This window comes from Neodiprion lecontei, chromosome 1 (assembly GCF_021901455.1).
Source record: "Neodiprion lecontei isolate iyNeoLeco1 chromosome 1, iyNeoLeco1.1, whole genome shotgun sequence".
In the NCBI taxonomy this organism is placed as follows: Eukaryota; Metazoa; Arthropoda; class Insecta; order Hymenoptera; family Diprionidae; genus Neodiprion; species Neodiprion lecontei.
The window spans coordinates 30,440,985-30,458,359 of NC_060260.1; the positions used below are offsets into that span (position 1 = coordinate 30,440,985).

Sequence of the window (17,375 nt, forward strand, 5' to 3'; positions counted from 1 at the left end):
CAATTTACGCATTATTTTTTAGAATGTTATTGATTTTTCAAAGATCTTATAATCTGCCTAGAGATATTTTATGTATATTTTCTTATTCAAGAAGAATTATGTATTATAAATGTTTACATTACGTTGTATTTCTTTGAGCTTAATATTCAAATTTTGTTACTTTGTTAATATCTCGAGAAATATTCTCACGCACCAGTTACTCCTGTTGAATGAATTTTCAACTCAAACGGAAGTCAAACTTTGAAATTCATGTGTAAATATTTTATTAACTCTCTCTGCTTGGTATTCCGCATATTTCCTGCTTCGTGATGTGTATCATAAATCTTAAGAGTTCTACGTAAAATCTGCAGTAATTTCTGAAACCGTCTCTGCGAGATTATTTTCGAAGACGCGGTAGCGGAGTCTCAAGTAATGTTATCTCAGGTGCAACGGGCTATAATTCGAAACGCTGCAGAGGAGTTACGTATATGAACGTGGGTAGACTCATTCGAGCTCTGGTTGGCACCTATTTTCCAAAATTTAGCACAAGGTCCGTCTTTTTACCAGGTCTAAGCGATTTTTAGGCGTCAAAATACTACACGAAACAGAAAAAAATGTCGAGGTAATTAATGAAACGGAAACAAATAGAAAAAGCAGAAGCCAAAAAATAAAGTTCGTCTAAGATGACATCAAACATATTAGATTTGGCCACCGAGTGGAACTTTCGGTCTTATTTATTGTCCTGATTAATACCGTTGTACAAGAGAAAATTGACAATCAGTACATTAATCGTTGTCAAATATTTCTACAGGTTGAATAGATTTATCTTTATCCCAGACATATTTCAACGTATATTAGGATACGACTTGTGAAATATTGTGCTTCTTACCTTCAATCAGCATCTATTCTGATATCGTTAATAGGCTTTCAGAATTCCAGGCAAAAGAAGCACATTGAAATAATCATTATTTTCTATTCTATTTTGCAAAGAATACTTAATTAAACGAACCAAACAATAGTTTGCGTTTGGTATTATTTCTAAAGACACTCTACTCACGATACAATTCGAAACTCCTGTCCTGGAAATATCGCATAGATGTACTTGCTTTGAAAAATCAAGCAGTTAGTTTACTGTCAGATAGTAAACGAGTTTAGATTTGCAAGAACGTTGAATGATATCGCCGGGTCTAGTATGTAACAAGAAGCAAACTGCTGGTGAAAAAATATGATCATCTTCAATTATACAATTCGTTTTCATGTTCTGTAAAACTTGACGTAAGTAAAGTGATATTTTGTTTTTATTCAAAGAAACAAATTTACGAACACAAACCGGGGTGACGACGAGTTTAATGTCAACTAGATACAAACAATGTTGATCTCGTGGGCGGTGTTAACCTGCAGGAAACGAAGGAGCCAGATTTAGTACCTGATCGGAATCCGTCTAACGCGTCGACTACAAGCTCCGATTCGAATTCGGCTATTTAGTGCAACCCGCAAGGGTACGTAACGTGTGAACGATGGAAGATTTTTGGAATCACCTATCCCACGGTGAACCTCCTCGACTCGGTGTCGCCTTGCGTCGTCCATTATACGGAAGCGGCCGCGTATACTTATAATATATTTCATTTTTCGCTCTATTTTCGATCTCTCGCCGGGGTGGGAGAGACAGGAGGAACGGGGAGAGTGCGTCGGGATTCCTCGTGTCTTTCTAGCTGGTTTACCGCATGCCCACGGTGTATACATAAACCCGCCCCGCCGGAGTCCTCTTCAGGTATTTGCCGTCCGTCGTACAACACATTAGCCACCATGGTAAGAGATCCCTTTTTTTTTACCCTATAGACGCAACACCTCAACAATTATCATTTCGAAAAATCGTGTTCTTCTTATCCGTGACGCGGTACTATATCAGTGCAGACACGCGACGAATCCCGCGGAAAAATTATTTCGGGAGTGAAGGAAAGCCTCCGTTTTTCAATACGAAACATGCACAAGGATACAAGTGCACGCATCCGAGGACGGATTTCCTCCTCATTAGTCGAGATAAATTTATTGTACCGTCAAGATCTAATTGCACAATTATTTTTCAATTCGCGACTGCAGTGTCTTACTCAATTTAACGTAACTTGGATTTAATCAACTTGTTTGCTCATGTCCATAAATCCATTGTAACGAGGAGAAGGAATACCGTAGGTCTCGTGATTGTGACCAAAAGTACTGACGGTAAATAGTAATGATTGACGCGGACGCCGAAGCGGAGAATTGATCCCTTGAAACTTCATCTACTTATTAACTGTGTAGGAGGAGGTGTTAAATCCTTATTACAAAAAACGACAACACTTGCATCGAAACTTTCGGCGTCATATATTACTCGAAATTATTCTGCTTGGTGTGTTGAATTTTCTACGAAAATCTTTTAACTTGTTCTACAGTACGTAGCAAATTGTGAGTTGAATATCCTGCAGTTCGTTATGCTGAATATTTTGGCTAGCAGAGTTAAACCAATCTTTCTTGTGTACAATGCAGCAATGAAAGTTGCAAATTTGGTGAAAAAGTAAATGACCAATTTTATGGGAATGTATTGCATAATCCGCGTACCACATTTTTCCAACCGCACTTCAGATATTTTAGTAGCTGACGTTATTGCTTACCCTGCTGAATTTAGAAAGGTCGAATATTACCGAAGTTTATTAGTAGCAGTCAATAACTTTGTCAGTCCATTATCGACTCCGCTTTTAAAAACAAATAAGAGGCGCTCCAGATGAATTGAACGCGTTAATCTACACCGAGCGTATTGGTTTGCAGGAGGAAGCTGACCAGAAAATGGCTGTTATGCGCAAAGCGTTCCAGATGTTCGACACGAGTAAGAGCGGCTTCATTGAGACCCTAAAGATCGCCACGATCCTGAACACGATGGGTCAGCTGTTCGACGACGCGGACCTCAACGCCCTGATCGAGGAAAACGACCCAGAGGGTAGCGGAAAGGTGAACTTCGACGGTTTCTGCAACATCGCTGGGCGATTCCTTGAGGAGGAAGACGCCGAGGCCATGCAGCAAGAACTGAAGGAGGCCTTCCGTCTCTACGACAGGGAAGGAAACGGTTACATCACCACCGCTACCCTCAAAGAGATCCTCGCCGCTCTCGACGACAAGTTGACCAACCGTGACCTCGACGGTATCATTGCTGAAATTGATACCGACGGTTCCGGCACCGTTGACTTCGATGGTCAGTATTTAGACATCACAGAGTTCACTTCAAATCTTACATTAAACTCTGAAAAGAGAAAAAACACCAAGTGCCCAATCAGGTTTCCCAAGTGAGAACACCGATCCCCTAGTTGTAAGATTAGAACTGCCAAAAATTGATTGTTGAATTTGAAAGACCGAGTCATTCAATGGCACGACCTAACTTTAAAGATTATGCAAGTATCTTGAAAGAAATTCCACGCCGCCTTTGAATGATCCGTAAACACTTGTGAGACGCCTGACGAAATCGGAACAGGAATCTAAAGTGAAAACGAAGTACCTACACGAGTGTGGAATACCGGGGTCGGAGAGACTCGTGGGTATGATGAATATCGCACGGCAACTGTTTCTAATTTTGCAACTAGAGACGTTATAAATAACACGCGCGGTTTCGTAGCTTGAGAAATGTATCCGGGGGTTAAAAATGTATAGCGAATCGTGAAACGAGGAGTTAACATTTGATACGTGTAATTGCAGAATTCATGGAGATGATGACCGGTGAATAAGGATCGTGGCCAACGTCTTCGGTTAATTAATTCCCGTGCCAACAAGCGTTCAGAGATCTTTACGCCCAAGTAACATCGACAATGATCCGGCATAAAGCCAGCCGAAAGCCCGGAGAGCTGCATTGCTACGGACTCCTGCACGAGTGTTGGTTCCGTTCAATAAACGCATATACCTGTCAGCGCCATACTTCTAGCGTGATCGGGTCGGCGTCACAAACATGTACATATATCCATTAATATCATAAATCATAAATGAAATTAAACTAAAGCAACCAATCGGATCATGTAATAAATATTATTCCAATATAGGTATTTTATTTTCGTACAATCTGCTAGAACACTATACATAAATTTGCCTTCTGACACATTTTTATCTGCGTACTGATTTGAATAATATTGAATATATCAATAAATTCACATTGTTCTCTTATCGGCTTACTCTGCAATAAGAGTTGTTGATACCTTTGGTCTAGAAATTGGTCCCAAATATCTGTTGAATTCAACATTGTTTGGTGGACCTTTCCCTGATCCTCAAAGCCAGTCGACCAATCGGCAACCAGCTTTCAACCGAGTACCTTTCGTCCCGTAAGTTAATTTAACACGACACGTATTACTCCATATACATTATGTATATGTGTACACACACGCACACACACGCGCGCACACACACACACATATATATATATATATACTTGGAACTGCCGTAGTTCATTAATTAAAGTGTAACCGGTGCCTAAAATTGATTAATTCCAAAGTAAGTATACCAGCAAAAGTAAATAAAATAAGAAATCAGCTGTACTCGATTACGAAATCGATAATATTACACCATTTCCTTTTAGATTTCAAACCTTTCGGTGCAGTGGAAAGATTTCTTAGAAATTAGCATGTGATTTAACAAAAATAACATCACTGAAAAATTTAATAAAATATCCAATGAGGGTTTAATTATCACCATTAAGAGTTCTGTTGAATGTTGGTAGTAGACATTTCACGTTTAGACAAGTATAGGCATAGCTTACATCACATGACACAGACAAAGGATTTGTTGATTTTACCAAATATGACGAAGAAGATGTGTTTTTTATGTCTGGAAACATCATTTCATTCATCAAAACAATCGATCGAAACTCAACAATTTGTGTTACATAGTGTTTATTTGAATGAACGAAATATCTCTAGCCACATTTGATCGCTATATTTGGTAACTAAAGTCTACAAATTCTTTTTTCTATGTACCTTATTAATAATGGGGCAATGGAAATAATGATAACAATAATAATTATAATTATAGTCACAGCGATCACGGGAATAAGTAACGACACTCCATGGGCGTATCTTGTGTTATTTAAAACGTATTACGATAGCGTGTGCCACCTCTGGGTTGCTTCTCGGGGTTTTGAAAAAGCTGCGGTCCAGTGCTCGAGCGCCGGACCTCTGGCAAACATGTAAGGTCCCAGAACCACTCGACCCAGGGCTCTTTCCTTGGTACCACGCGCAAGAAGGCTCACCGTTAACGACCCCGTTAGACTGGCATCAGGACCGCTCAACCTAAATCGAGAAGGTTTAAAGAAGTTGAAAGAGAGAGAAATGGAAGGTCTTTGTCGAAGTTAGGGGACTAAGGGCTCCGCTCAGTGCGTAGAAAAAAATACAACAACCGACCTGAGATGTATATACGCGCTGCTCTTAGCTATTTTCATTTGGAACGATTTCTAAAAAAAAGTAAAAATGTCGCATGAATATGACCTAGTACTAGAAACGTGAAGAAATGTAAAAAGTAAAAATGGATCAGTAAGTCAGAGGCACGCTTCTTCACGTATGTTAGGCAAATTGTGTTCGGGCTTGATTCTGAATGTGTCAACGGTGAGAAGTAACACCGAACGTTGATGGCAAGGGGCTCGAGAGGTATTTATGAAGTATCCACGAGAGAGAGGAAGGGAGGATATAACGTGCTTACCGGAAGTGGAGAGCCTCGCTGAAAGGCCAACACCCTTGTCTGGGCCTGGCAAGAGCAGTTCTCCTTGTTTTCAGGGGCTTGCAGTGCTTGGATAAGGTCGCTCTCGCGCATACTTCGACGACCCCTTGCCTCAGGCCTTTGGCTTCCATAACTGTCAGGGTCAGACGACCGGAATGATCGTTGTATTGGAGTGACAGTAGAACTTCCCCGCGAGCACTGTGATCCGGCGGTTCCTGTGAGGGTCATTTCAAAACCGAGTTGAACGTTACGTTGAATTTATCTTCATTCTACCGTAAGCTGATTTGATACCTGTCTTCTGTTATTTCTAATTACTGTGTCATATATTCGAAATACGCACTTTGTCTAGGTCCAACTGAAATATTCTCGGCTCGCCGTCGGGAAGAGCCCCTTCCAAAGACACGGCTGCATAACCAATTGTCGAATTTCTCTTTGGACGGCCGCCATCGATTACCGATATCCGCAACGTTTTTCCACTCAGATCACCGTTCGGAACCTGTGTGGCACGATACCAATTAAATCAGCGTTTTTGTAAAGAAAAATATCTGCCGAACGTGAGTAAAAAAAATCTCCCACCCAAGATACATTCGTTACTCAACACGCTACGAGTTTGATAAGGTGTATGTACTTGTTCGATAATTTTAGATCACTTCAAAGTGTCGCATTCACCAGCTGTTGCGAAATCAACTATCCAAAATCGAAATTATCCCAGAACCGACCAGCTTCGCGACGATGCCGATCCTGTTCAAGCTACGCTAGCAAAAATACTTACGAAGTACGAGGTACTTGAATTCCATGCGTATTTTCACGTGATTATTAAGAACCTGTAAAACGAAGGTCTCGTCGAATTTCGGATTGCAGTCTCTTCGTTTCTGGCGTGACTGAACGTGACGGCGATCTCCAGGAGCCAGGTGAAGTCTGACCATAGGATCGCAGCTTCCTCCTGGGCGTGCAGGCAGGTTTCGCGCCTTCATCAGTGTCACCGTGAGCTGTTCGGTTTTTGGCTCGTGACTGAGCTTCATCCAGATGCGACCGATGTGACCTTCTGGATACGGATCTTCAGTCGGCGTCGCTTTGTACAGGTCAGGTTCTAAACATCCCAAAGATCCTCCGAGGCCGTAGCTTCCTGATAAGGTCAGAACAGTTCCAAGTTGGGTTTAATTTTTTGTTGATATCACGTGGAGCCGGCAATTCGGTGGAATCTCAAAATCGAAAATTTTAAGCTTTCGCGTAATGGAGGGTTCAGACTTTAGGGTGTAACCTGTGGTTCCTGATTCCTCAAGGAGGACTTAAAGTGAAGTTTTGTGAGCGAATAATACGAGGTGGAATAAAAGCGTTGCTAATAAATACCAAAGAAGGCCGTGTTGGGAATAATGACTTGAGGCATGGATAATCTTCGGTAAAGTGCACCATTGTTAAGGAAGTGTAACTCCACTTGGAGAAATAATTTGGCATGAGCAGTGAAAAAAGGGAGAAAAGATAAAAAATCATGAAACAAATTGTTAAAAACTAGAGGTTACCGTCAGCGTACCCAGGCTACATATAATATATACGTGTTTTGAATAAATAATCTATACGTCATTCAGGTGAAAAAATGGTTTGAACGTTACGTTACGTTCGTGGCTCCGAAAATGCGCGTGAAAAATTTCTAACGACCGTCACCGAAACTCCTCTCGTGAAATAAAATTCCATTTACCAAAGGAGTTGGACCGTATTGTCCGGGGCTGAGGCCTCTCCATGGAAAGCGGCAGGTCCTCGGGGTCAAGGTCGGCTAATATGTCGCTCGTGGAGTTGGCCGAATGGAGAATCGGTAGGTTGAAGACGACGTCCTTCGTGACGAAGGTTGGCGCTGGTCCTTGGGAGGGGTAGACGACTATGCCCTCGCAGCTGGGGACGGAAGACGGCTGTTTCAGCCGACGGCGAAGGGCGAAAAGCGTCCCGCCTATCACCAGGAGCAACACAGAGGTTGCAGCTCCTATGGAAGGATACAGGACCCCCCCTGAAACACCGCAATGGTAACGTAAGCGCGTGAGTTTCGTCGGAGAGCAGCCTGCAAGGCCTTGGGGAGATACGGTATTGATGCGGGGTATAATTGGGCAGAGGGTTGAAAAAGCCTAGTAAATACCCAGGGGCATGCAAAACTACCTGTGCTTTTTTCGTCGAAGAGCAAGGTCCTCGAAACCTCTCAATTACTACAGGGTAATTACAACGGGGCAAGGGTGAGTTAATTATCAATTAAACGCGCGGTTGCGATACGAGCCATCAGGAATACCCTTATATTTCTGCAAACAAGGACGAAGCCGCGTATACTAAGCTACCTTTTCCCACATTGTTATACAGTGATAATCCAAAGCAATTGGGTCATTCTTTCCCATGGGAATTTTATACCACGGTTCTCGCCGTCAGACTACTACTTGATATTATTGCAGTTTTACCGTGGTTGTGATCGGATTACCCCACGTCCGGATAAACGAAGTTATCTTCTCAAGGTAGGTACAATAATTCGAGGGTCGGTGGTTAATTCTATTCTTGTGATGTGTACCTTTCAGTTTTTTGCTTTCGAGCATCCTTTATGCAGAATGCGTTCCACGGAAATAATTCTTATTTATAATATGGCGTGTCAATGATTTCGTCGTAAACGGATCGTCTGCGTTCGGAAAAATAGGAAATTAGAATTTTTATAGCTGTTATACTGCGTCGTGTTTGAATGGTGATGCGAATCAGACACGAACTAATGCTCCGTACTGCAAACTGTGTCGAAACAAAGTTTCGATTATATACGATAATTGCCGACAACGTTTTTTGCTTCGGTTTTCCTTTAATATTCTTTGTTACTTCCATTACGCCACAAACTCGATTTGGGAACTGTTGGAAGAAAAGAAACGTTACAAAACGGATGATAAGGTGAAAATAAAAGATGGGATTACAGATTTCAAGGAGATAAAATTCTACTCGCGAATTTTGTTTCGCGCTCGAGAAGCTCGATAATTGGACGAAGTTAAAAACACGTCCAATACTTTTCGTTAAAAAAACTTTCCTTAATTTTCTGTGCCGTGCCTTTTTCCCAAACATAATCCGGAGGAAGTTCGCTGAATACTATGAGATAAATGGAAGGAAAGAATAGAGGGAAAGAATAAATACGAATGAAATCACGTTCGACGAGCTTTTTTATTTGTTGTTTATTATGACAAAAGTTTGCCCAGTATCTTTTCCACGGATCGGTTATACTCGCTATGTGAGTTATCGAGTTATGTTTTTTCTATCTTTTTTTGGTCGGGGGCAGTCAAGTTTTTTTATCGATTAATGTTTCTCGCTGAAAAATAATCGCCCCTTATTTCGTACGTTGATGACGGCCAGAAAGATTACAAAAACCGACCTCATTGCAACAAAGAGGGCAAATAATACTTCGTATTATACACAGAGTGAGTGGGAGTTTACTAATCAACTGAACAGGTTTAATTAGGAAACTCAATTATTCATCTCAATTACGTGTCATTCAATACGTATTATTGACATTTAACTTAACGATGCCGACTGTAACTATGTCAAGTTCTTTTTCTCTCTAATTAATTTACATTCCTTTAGATTTCTAAGATATTACAATTCAACGCCTCATTTTGCCGATTCGAATAAACAGCACTTTTTTGTCGCGAAAAAATTCGCCCACGCGGCCTATAAAACCTTCTCGCCGTGGCGTCAAGCGGGTTGAACAAGCGCTCAGAATTTATTCTGCTCGTCTCAGATTATAACGGGGACCTCCCGGTATTTGACATAAAAAGGGAAGTTGTTGATAAAAACAATTTAATTGAACGGAATTTACCGTAACACGATTGGATATTCTGGTTTTGTATAGTTTAATATCCATTCATGTAAAACAACGTGAATGCGGCTTCTGTGCGACTTCTTCATGCCGTATTTTTATTTTAATAACTAATTAAAATTCAGGTCCGATTTGATCGAACCAGGCAGATTTCGTCGAGTTATACTGCGGCATGAATTATAAATTGTGTAAAGTTTCAAGCTATGTCAGAAAATCGTTGATAGTACTCTTTCGAATTTATTTATACAAATTGTTGAGTCCAATGTTTTATTCCTGAACGAAAGGCAACCCCTGCATCCCATCGTGAAAAATTAAAAACCCGTTGATTATAATTTTGCTGGAAATTTAGGAATAATGTGAAACGAAAAATTCTTGGCGGAGTTTTATTTTCCATCCACCGTACAATGTCGCTGTCGAGTTGAAACAGGGATAACGTGCAAAAGAGAAAACGAATAAGAAAATTTTCACGAACTGAAATTTCACGAAAGTCACGAAAAATGGTGCCACTAACGAACTTTCCGTTTGCAACGAAACTTTGCAAGTACACGGGCCAAAAGTACGGAGGGAGGGAGGATCTTATTAAAAAAAAAACGGGTTAAAGTCATTCCTAAACAGATTTCTAGCGAAAGAAACAACACATTCCGGTATAACTTGGACCTTTGCAGTTAGATTTAGATCTTGTGACAGTGTGAATAAAATGGAAAGGGTGTTTCCGAGGTGTAACGGGCACTGCGGAACTTCAAAATTCTATTCCATTTCTAACCTTGCGCTACTTAGCTGATTGGCAGAAACTAAAGGGGATGTTAAAATCAAGGTACGCGTAATCAGCGTGTTGAACTATCAGTCAGTTTATGCGCTGATTGCCTCAATAATACTCACCAACAGTATCGATTGCATCTGTTGTTGCACCGTGCGTTGCATTTCTGCTGAATGGGAGCCCGTCGTCAATATGGTGAAGCTTCATCTCTCATCTGTGGAACCAGAAAAATATCACGCAATTTAAAAATAAAGGAGGAACACCAGATGAATCACTAATTCTGAAGTGAGGACTTGAAGATAATTCGGACCACGCTCCGAAACTTAACAAATCTTATTCACTTGTGGTTAACAAAACCAACCGAACGAAATGCTTTGTGAAATTGCAACGAACTGAAAAAAACCATAAATTATAAGCCGTGGTCTGTAAGCTCTCTATCGTCAGAATAACGCGTAAATTCAATGCTACTTTCCGCAGATTCGTCCATAAGCAGTTATACATATACAAGATACGTCAAGAGAACTGTAGTTTCCTCACCATTGAATTATAGATGCGTGACGTACCAGGAAAATCCAATATATTTTTCACGAAAAAAGTAAAACGAAACTAAACTTTGATGTTCCAATGCGAGGTTCACTGCGTCGAGACGAATTCGTTGAAACTTGTAGGTTTTTTACGCGGGTGCAATTAAGGGAATTTCACGAAACACTCGCTGTTGATACATGCATCGAAGTTATTTAATAACCCCTGTTGATGAAGGGAAAATTGAAATACACGGACCATGTTTGAACGGAACGGGGTAGGATAATCGAATGTGTTTGGCAATTGCACCCTAAAGCTTTTTGCAGCAGGTATTCAATCCCTTTGGGCACCCTCGGATTCCACCGAAAAGAGAATATTAGCATTTCACCGTTGTACCGCAAACGGAAAGCTGGTTTCCCGAAAGCTTGTCAAGTACACCGGAATCCAACGAATAATAGTTTTTCTTCTTTTCCTAAGCATAATTTCTGCAACTTCGAAGAACAGGGCTCTACAAATATATCTCCCGTAAATATACCACGATACGCTTTGGCGCTCTCTTTCACGAAGAAGACTGAACCATCCCTATTTTCTTCTTAATTCGTATCAAACTGCCAGATGTTGATTTACCCTCAATTGCGGGTCCACATTTACCCCCAGGAACCTAAAACTTGACTTCGTATGGATGAACTTTGTGGGTTACGGTAAATTAGAGGATCCAGTGACAACAAGCCTTTGTGGAGGAGACACCCAAGGAGTACGGGCAAAACCATTATTCGTTAGAATCCTAGAGTCGCGCGGAGATTCAACGTGCCATGGTCTGAAAAGTGGAAGATCAATGTGACGACATTCTTTCTCCCGAGCGACGTGTAAGCTATTTTCGTCACATCGTATTTTTACGCAGGAACACGTCCGCTAAGCTTGTCCCTTTTGGGATATTTTTGCACCGCAGCACCTGATTGAATTTCAAATTTTCGAATCGGTCGATCATCGTCCTGATTGATTGACGGATCTAACGCGGATGTGGAAATTTAACAAGATTATTTAAATCAAGCTTGGCATAATAAATTTTGTAGTAATTTCCAGATCGTATTGAAAACTTTACTCGACGAGCGCTACCTGTCTACGGATATCAAGAGTAAGGATGTGGGACACTGATTGATCACGTGCACCAGCTTCGTTATTTTCATAATCCTTACCGTGGCATCGAGTATCCTAACGCAACACCGCGTATCCTGGGGTTATTATCACGATTCCCTTTCTCCTTTGCCAATGAGGTAACTAAATAGTTACCCGTGTAACCGCGTGCAGACTAATTATAGAACTTTCTCAAACTTCTAGCCCACAGTATTGGAGCAGCTCTTCGACCAAGTGGATTTAATTTTCGGGCAGGTATTTATCAACCGTTTGACGCCGACGAACCATTGTGACAAAAAATGCAGAGGCTGCATTCCGGTTCCGTTTGACCGCAAAAACTAATTTTACCGTGATGGCAAAATTGATCGATCGAGGTTTCATGAGGCGCGTAAGTGCTGCGTACTTTCAAAGAGATGTTAATATCGATTTCAATGAAATTGAATCCGGTGCCTTGCTGTCTCCGTGTCCGTAAAATCGGTGTGCGTATTTTTACTCATTACACTCAGAAACGCAGGACTCCAAATTTTTCTGTCGATGCAGGAAAATAATACGTGACAATTTCATCCCGCTTTACGGGGAGTCGCACAATTTAGAATCAAAAACGGCTCGCCTGTGGACGAAACGGTACGAGATTGTCATTTGCAATAATTGGCCACACATTCTGGTTACGGCGATTCGGGACAATCGATGAAATGTTAACTAGCGAGGATAACGAAATTTTGTTCTCCGCATTTGGCATTTACATCGATTGTTTGCGTAACTTGTCATCCTTTTTTTAAAGTCCTTCAAACTACGTGAAAAGCTGAGTTCATTTGTTTATTCTCGTCCTTTAATTGGGCCGGATATAATTTGTTACGTCTTCTATCTCTGTCACGAAACCTATTATTTCGTCCATTCAGACTTGATACAGATATCCGACCGTCTCTCCTACTTCGAAGTTATTTTCAGGCAAGCTTTCTGGTAATCGCCTGGAGTTTCACGATCAGCACGGCTTACACTCGGAGTTGCGGGAATTTATGCGAGATCATCTCCGTCGGCTTTGAGGGCTACTTTTTACGAATACCGAGCCGTTAGCTCCGCTGCAAAGGCAATTGGTATAAACCGCAATACCGAAACGCATTTCAATCACTATCAGTCTCGTTTTCATCGTCCACTTTAAAACCTCAATTCGCGTCAGTTTGGTATTCGAATTTTCTCTACCACCAGGGGAAATTTCCGAGAGAAAGTAAACTTAAAAAATTGCCTCCACAACTCGAGCCTGAACGTTAAAATATGTAGCGTCACGGCAGCAGGGATGAACGAAAAAATTAGGTATTCTGCACCGCGGTGTGACTTTATTTGCATAGAACTCGCAGCTACGAGATTTCATCGCTACTTTTTGGGACTGATAATCCGCATGTCGGGATACTGTGGCGAGTTTCGAGGGGCAAACCTGGATTATTGTGTACTTTGTATCGTAACAGGATTGAATATCGAGGTTGCTCTCCCTTGTTTGCTCTGGGACGGGTGCTCAGAAACTCTATACGTTGCAACCGCCGTCTATATCTATTGAAAGTATATATTATACTCGCGAGGTTCAACCCTTGCAGTAAATATTGGCGCGCTTATTCGTAGCGTCGAACCCTAACCAGACGTGTTTAACGCTTCTCGGCAAACATGTGCCTATTAGCCAGTATCAATGTTCAGCGGATCATCCCCCAGTCGTATCGATCAGTTAATTAACGAGATAACCCAAGTTCTAAGACTTATTCTACCGTGCCATTTTCAGTTGTCAACATTTCCTCAAGGTTTGAATATTCAATATATTTTCCTACGGCTTTCCTCGGGTTCGTGCGTATCTGCGTCTTGACTTTTTCTCACGGCACTCTTTCCGGTATTGGTTCGAGGCTGGCTTCACGAGCCTGAAGGTAAAAATTTCAACGCTGACGTGTATGAGGCTGAGCTGCACTAGCTGAGGTGAGCTACTTACGGAAAAGTTTATTTAAAATCCATCTGCTATTTGAAACGTTGAATTTTACGTCCATGTTACACGGGTTAATTTCAAGTACACTTTTTGCCCCATGCGAATGAGGACGTGTTATGTACGCATTAATGTAGCCGAAATGTGAAATGGATTTAGCGTTTCAAGGAATTTCCAAAATTCATGAAACTCGGAAATAGTCGGACATCGAAGGACAGAATCCAGCACCAGGATTGAAAAGTTTAACTTGAACGGACTTAAAGAGAGACGAAACATCGGGCTACAGGGAACGGAGGGCTTCGCATCTCATTATAGTTCGACTGATAAGAAAACTTTCTTTAAATTCATATTTCATACTTGACGGTAAACAGACTTTGCAGCGGAGGATCGGCACGCGATTCGCGAAGACATTTCGCGTAGTATGAAATTTCTATATCACATACTACCGCATAACTCACGGCCATGTTTTTCGAACATACGTACATTACACACTCTCTCCCTCTTTCCGTAGAGAAAATACCGATCTGTTGATGCTAATAATGTCAATCAGTCTGAAGAGAGAGCCGTTAGGTAAAGAAACACAGTATTTTCAAGCCGCAGTTGTAATGGTTACGAATAATTTAGAGTGATCGTAATCGTTATTGGATTACATATTATACGATATATGTATAATTGTATACACCATACTCCGTTGCCTGTGGCGCGGCAGTTGAGCTCACTTAGTCGTTCGCTAACTGAAATTTACATGTATAGATAACTTTGTCAGACGATTTAGTACCAAGTTCGTCCAGTTAGCGCCCGTCGGCTTGGTCCTGCCCTAGTCGAAGTACCAAAGACTCTTTAACAAGTTCAATTCGAGATCTACGTCCAATCTCAATCCTTGGGCAACGCTTGTAACCATTAGCAAGTGGCTCGCATTCGTCGAGCTAATTGCTTCAAATCGTATTGGGTTTTCTATTTCGCCTAGGTATTGATATACGAAGGGGGATACACTCGCCACCCTATTACATGAGTACCATTTAACTTGCCTCCACTCGCAATGTTTGAGATTCCATTTAACTTGGTACACGAACCATATAATTTGATCTTACGTTTACTCTTTGATTTTTATCCAGAAAAATATGAAGGATATATATATATATACATACACACTTGCAGATGGTGTATCTTTTACGTTATACTTTTACGTGATGAATTCGTCCCTCGTGAATTTCCAAATATAAGGTTCGCTGAATAATCATGCTCACCTGGGAAATTCCTTTTCTTTGATATGGCATTTACAGATAATCAGTTTAACACTGTTCTTTGTTGCAGAGTGGCAATAATGTTTGCACTGTTGTCGATATGCGACTATGTACACTTGTAATAGATAATCGCCTGAACTTTTGTGTAATTCGACATATTGCATATTCTGTTAGTGACAAACAGCGGAATGGTGAATTAATAAAGTAAAAAGTAAAGAATCTTGTTTTAATGTCTGTACACCGTATAATAGAAGCAGGTCAAGTAAACGTCCGACTCGAATTGCAATTACTCTGACCAAGTCCTTTCATTAGTCACAAGGGATTTCAAAGGGCGGAAACCGCAAGGGGCAGCATTTCCTGTTGATGAAAGTTGATAGTTGGATGTACTCTTTGACTGTACTTTTTGCCTAGAGAGGTAAAGCGGTGTTCACTCAAAGGACATTGGAATTAATTAGCAGCTCGCAGAGTTCAGTGAAAATGATAAAAATTTTATTTTTTCATTTCGAGGATAAACAACTCTCGTCGAGAGTTCAGGTATTATGGGTACAACATAAGTATACTCTCATTCAGCCAGTCTCGTCTGTTGGACTTTGTCAATTTCAAGTGAAATCTACATCCAAGGAAAGTAATTTTGCCATAAATGGATTAAGAATTGTCAAGTTGAACGCAATTAAACTAGTACGACCAGCTTAAAGTTCATTCGACTTGTGGAATTTTTCTCACTATTCATTCCTCGATGCGTTACAAATGACGTGATAAAAGCACCCATGTAGTAATTTCGATTTCCACACATTGTAACGCGGGTACAGAGAATGGTTAAATTCGATAGCGAATCCAGTATAATCGTAATTCATGAAGATAGAAAAGCAGCAGATGTAATTTATACTAATATGTGATATTTATTTCCTATTTTCAGATTCTTATGGTTATTTTTCGGACCAGATGCTTTTATTCGAGCATGAAAAGGGTGAGATAGTCCAGAAATCCTGAACGGATATCGGTAGATCGTCCTCACAAAATTACTTCAAATTTATTCGGGACATTTGTTCTTCCGCACGAATGCACAACTGGCTGTCCAATCTGTCAGCGTGTGTCACTGAGAATTCCTGCCGTTAGAGTTGACTCTCAGATACTTTTCTCGGTATAATTAATTTCGCGAATTTCGGATATTTCGTACAAGTGAAATTTTCCCTAACCATCCTGTGGATCGCGATTAATAATCTAAAGACGTACGTCCAAATATAGTCCATACCGAAATTAGCGTTAAATGTACGATAAACGCGTCAACTTCTATTGAATTTCACTCAATTTTGGTCACCCGATGAAGGCAAGGAGTCATCGAAGCTCGAACAGTTGGTGTGTATACAGCTCGTGCAGGTACATGGATAGTTACATACATACGTATAATTTGGTAAAACGAGCTATTAATTAGCACGGGGTTAATAATACGCCTACTAAGAGCGATCTTACGCGGCCTGCGTAGCTTTTCATGCTCTTCCTATTTGATATAACTTTCGCAAGGATCAAACTCCGTACACTTTAAAAAATTGACAGTGTTAAAATTCACCAAAAGTGGCTGGTGTGAACTACTACCGAACAATTTTCGTGGTCAATTCGGAAGTTGAACGTCTGCAGATAGTGTTGCATCGACGACGAGCAGTATTAGATTGACATCAAACAGTGTTGGATTGACATAAAAAAATATTCTGGTCAAGTTGATACCGCATTTTTTTACAAGGTGCTGTCTTGATTACAACCCTCTCCACCCTCCTCTCCGTAACCGAAATAAAGACACACAAACCGCGGAATTTCGGTGGCGATTTTTTTAAACGGTCATACGTATGCCTTGAATTTAACGATGGGAAATTGAAGCAACAGGAAGACGAACAGGAACCACACTCACCTCGTGGGTAGTAGCCTGCAGAATGGAATTTGTTCGAGCGAAGGTCCCGCGCGCACTGCTCAGCCACGACTGTTCTAACCATTCAGCCGCGGGTTTCTGTGCTTGCGCGTCGATATGGAGTCCCCTGGCGCACGCTCTCCCCGTCGTCCTCAGACTCCGATATCCTCTAACAGCCGTTTCATGTGCTCTGGCTCCAATGTCAATGTCGACCTTTTGCGATGCGGCGGGGAGATGATCTCCGCGGTAATTGTCTTTCACACAGAATCCTTTGCCATTTGAGTACCAGGACGAGTTCCGGAATTCCGTCATGGTGACTACTTGCGAAACCTGCTTAA

The 17,375-nt window shown here is 41.2% G+C and overlaps 2 protein-coding genes and 1 long non-coding RNA gene across 4 annotated transcripts; 2 read left to right on the forward strand and 1 right to left on the reverse strand.

Moving 5' to 3' along the window:
* The first annotated feature begins 1,653 nt into the window (after nucleotides 1-1,653).
* Nucleotides 1,654-4,036, forward strand: LOC107224394 (troponin C). Its single transcript, XM_015664425.2, has 3 exons — nucleotides 1,654-1,788; nucleotides 2,782-3,202; nucleotides 3,700-4,036. The coding sequence occupies exons 1-3, from the start codon at nucleotides 1,786-1,788 to the stop codon at nucleotides 3,726-3,728; spliced, it is 453 nt and encodes a 150-aa protein (XP_015519911.1). The 5' UTR covers nucleotides 1,654-1,785; the 3' UTR covers nucleotides 3,729-4,036.
* Nucleotides 3,859-17,320, reverse strand: LOC107224377 (synaptotagmin-15-like). 2 transcript variants are annotated; one of them, XM_015664403.2, is made up of 7 exons: nucleotides 17,041-17,106; nucleotides 10,400-10,491; nucleotides 7,397-7,699; nucleotides 6,525-6,826; nucleotides 6,041-6,196; nucleotides 5,683-5,915; nucleotides 3,859-5,276 (listed from the first exon to the last, which is right to left on the reverse strand). In XM_015664403.2, exons 2-7 carry the CDS (start codon nucleotides 10,482-10,484, stop codon nucleotides 5,084-5,086), a joined length of 1,272 nt encoding a protein of 423 aa, XP_015519889.1. In that variant the 5' UTR covers nucleotides 10,485-10,491; nucleotides 17,041-17,106; the 3' UTR covers nucleotides 3,859-5,083. The 2 variants fall into 2 exon arrangements, with proteins under 2 accessions (XP_015519889.1, XP_046585877.1); XM_046729921.1 differs by lacking the exon at nucleotides 10,400-10,491 and having other exon boundaries at nucleotides 17,041-17,320.
* Nucleotides 5,858-6,690, forward strand: LOC124292631. The gene is made up of 4 exons (XR_006902513.1): nucleotides 5,858-5,974; nucleotides 6,050-6,254; nucleotides 6,346-6,482; nucleotides 6,562-6,690. It is a non-coding gene; the product is annotated as an uncharacterized LOC124292631 (long non-coding RNA).
* Nucleotides 17,321-17,375: the final 55 nt, after the last annotated feature.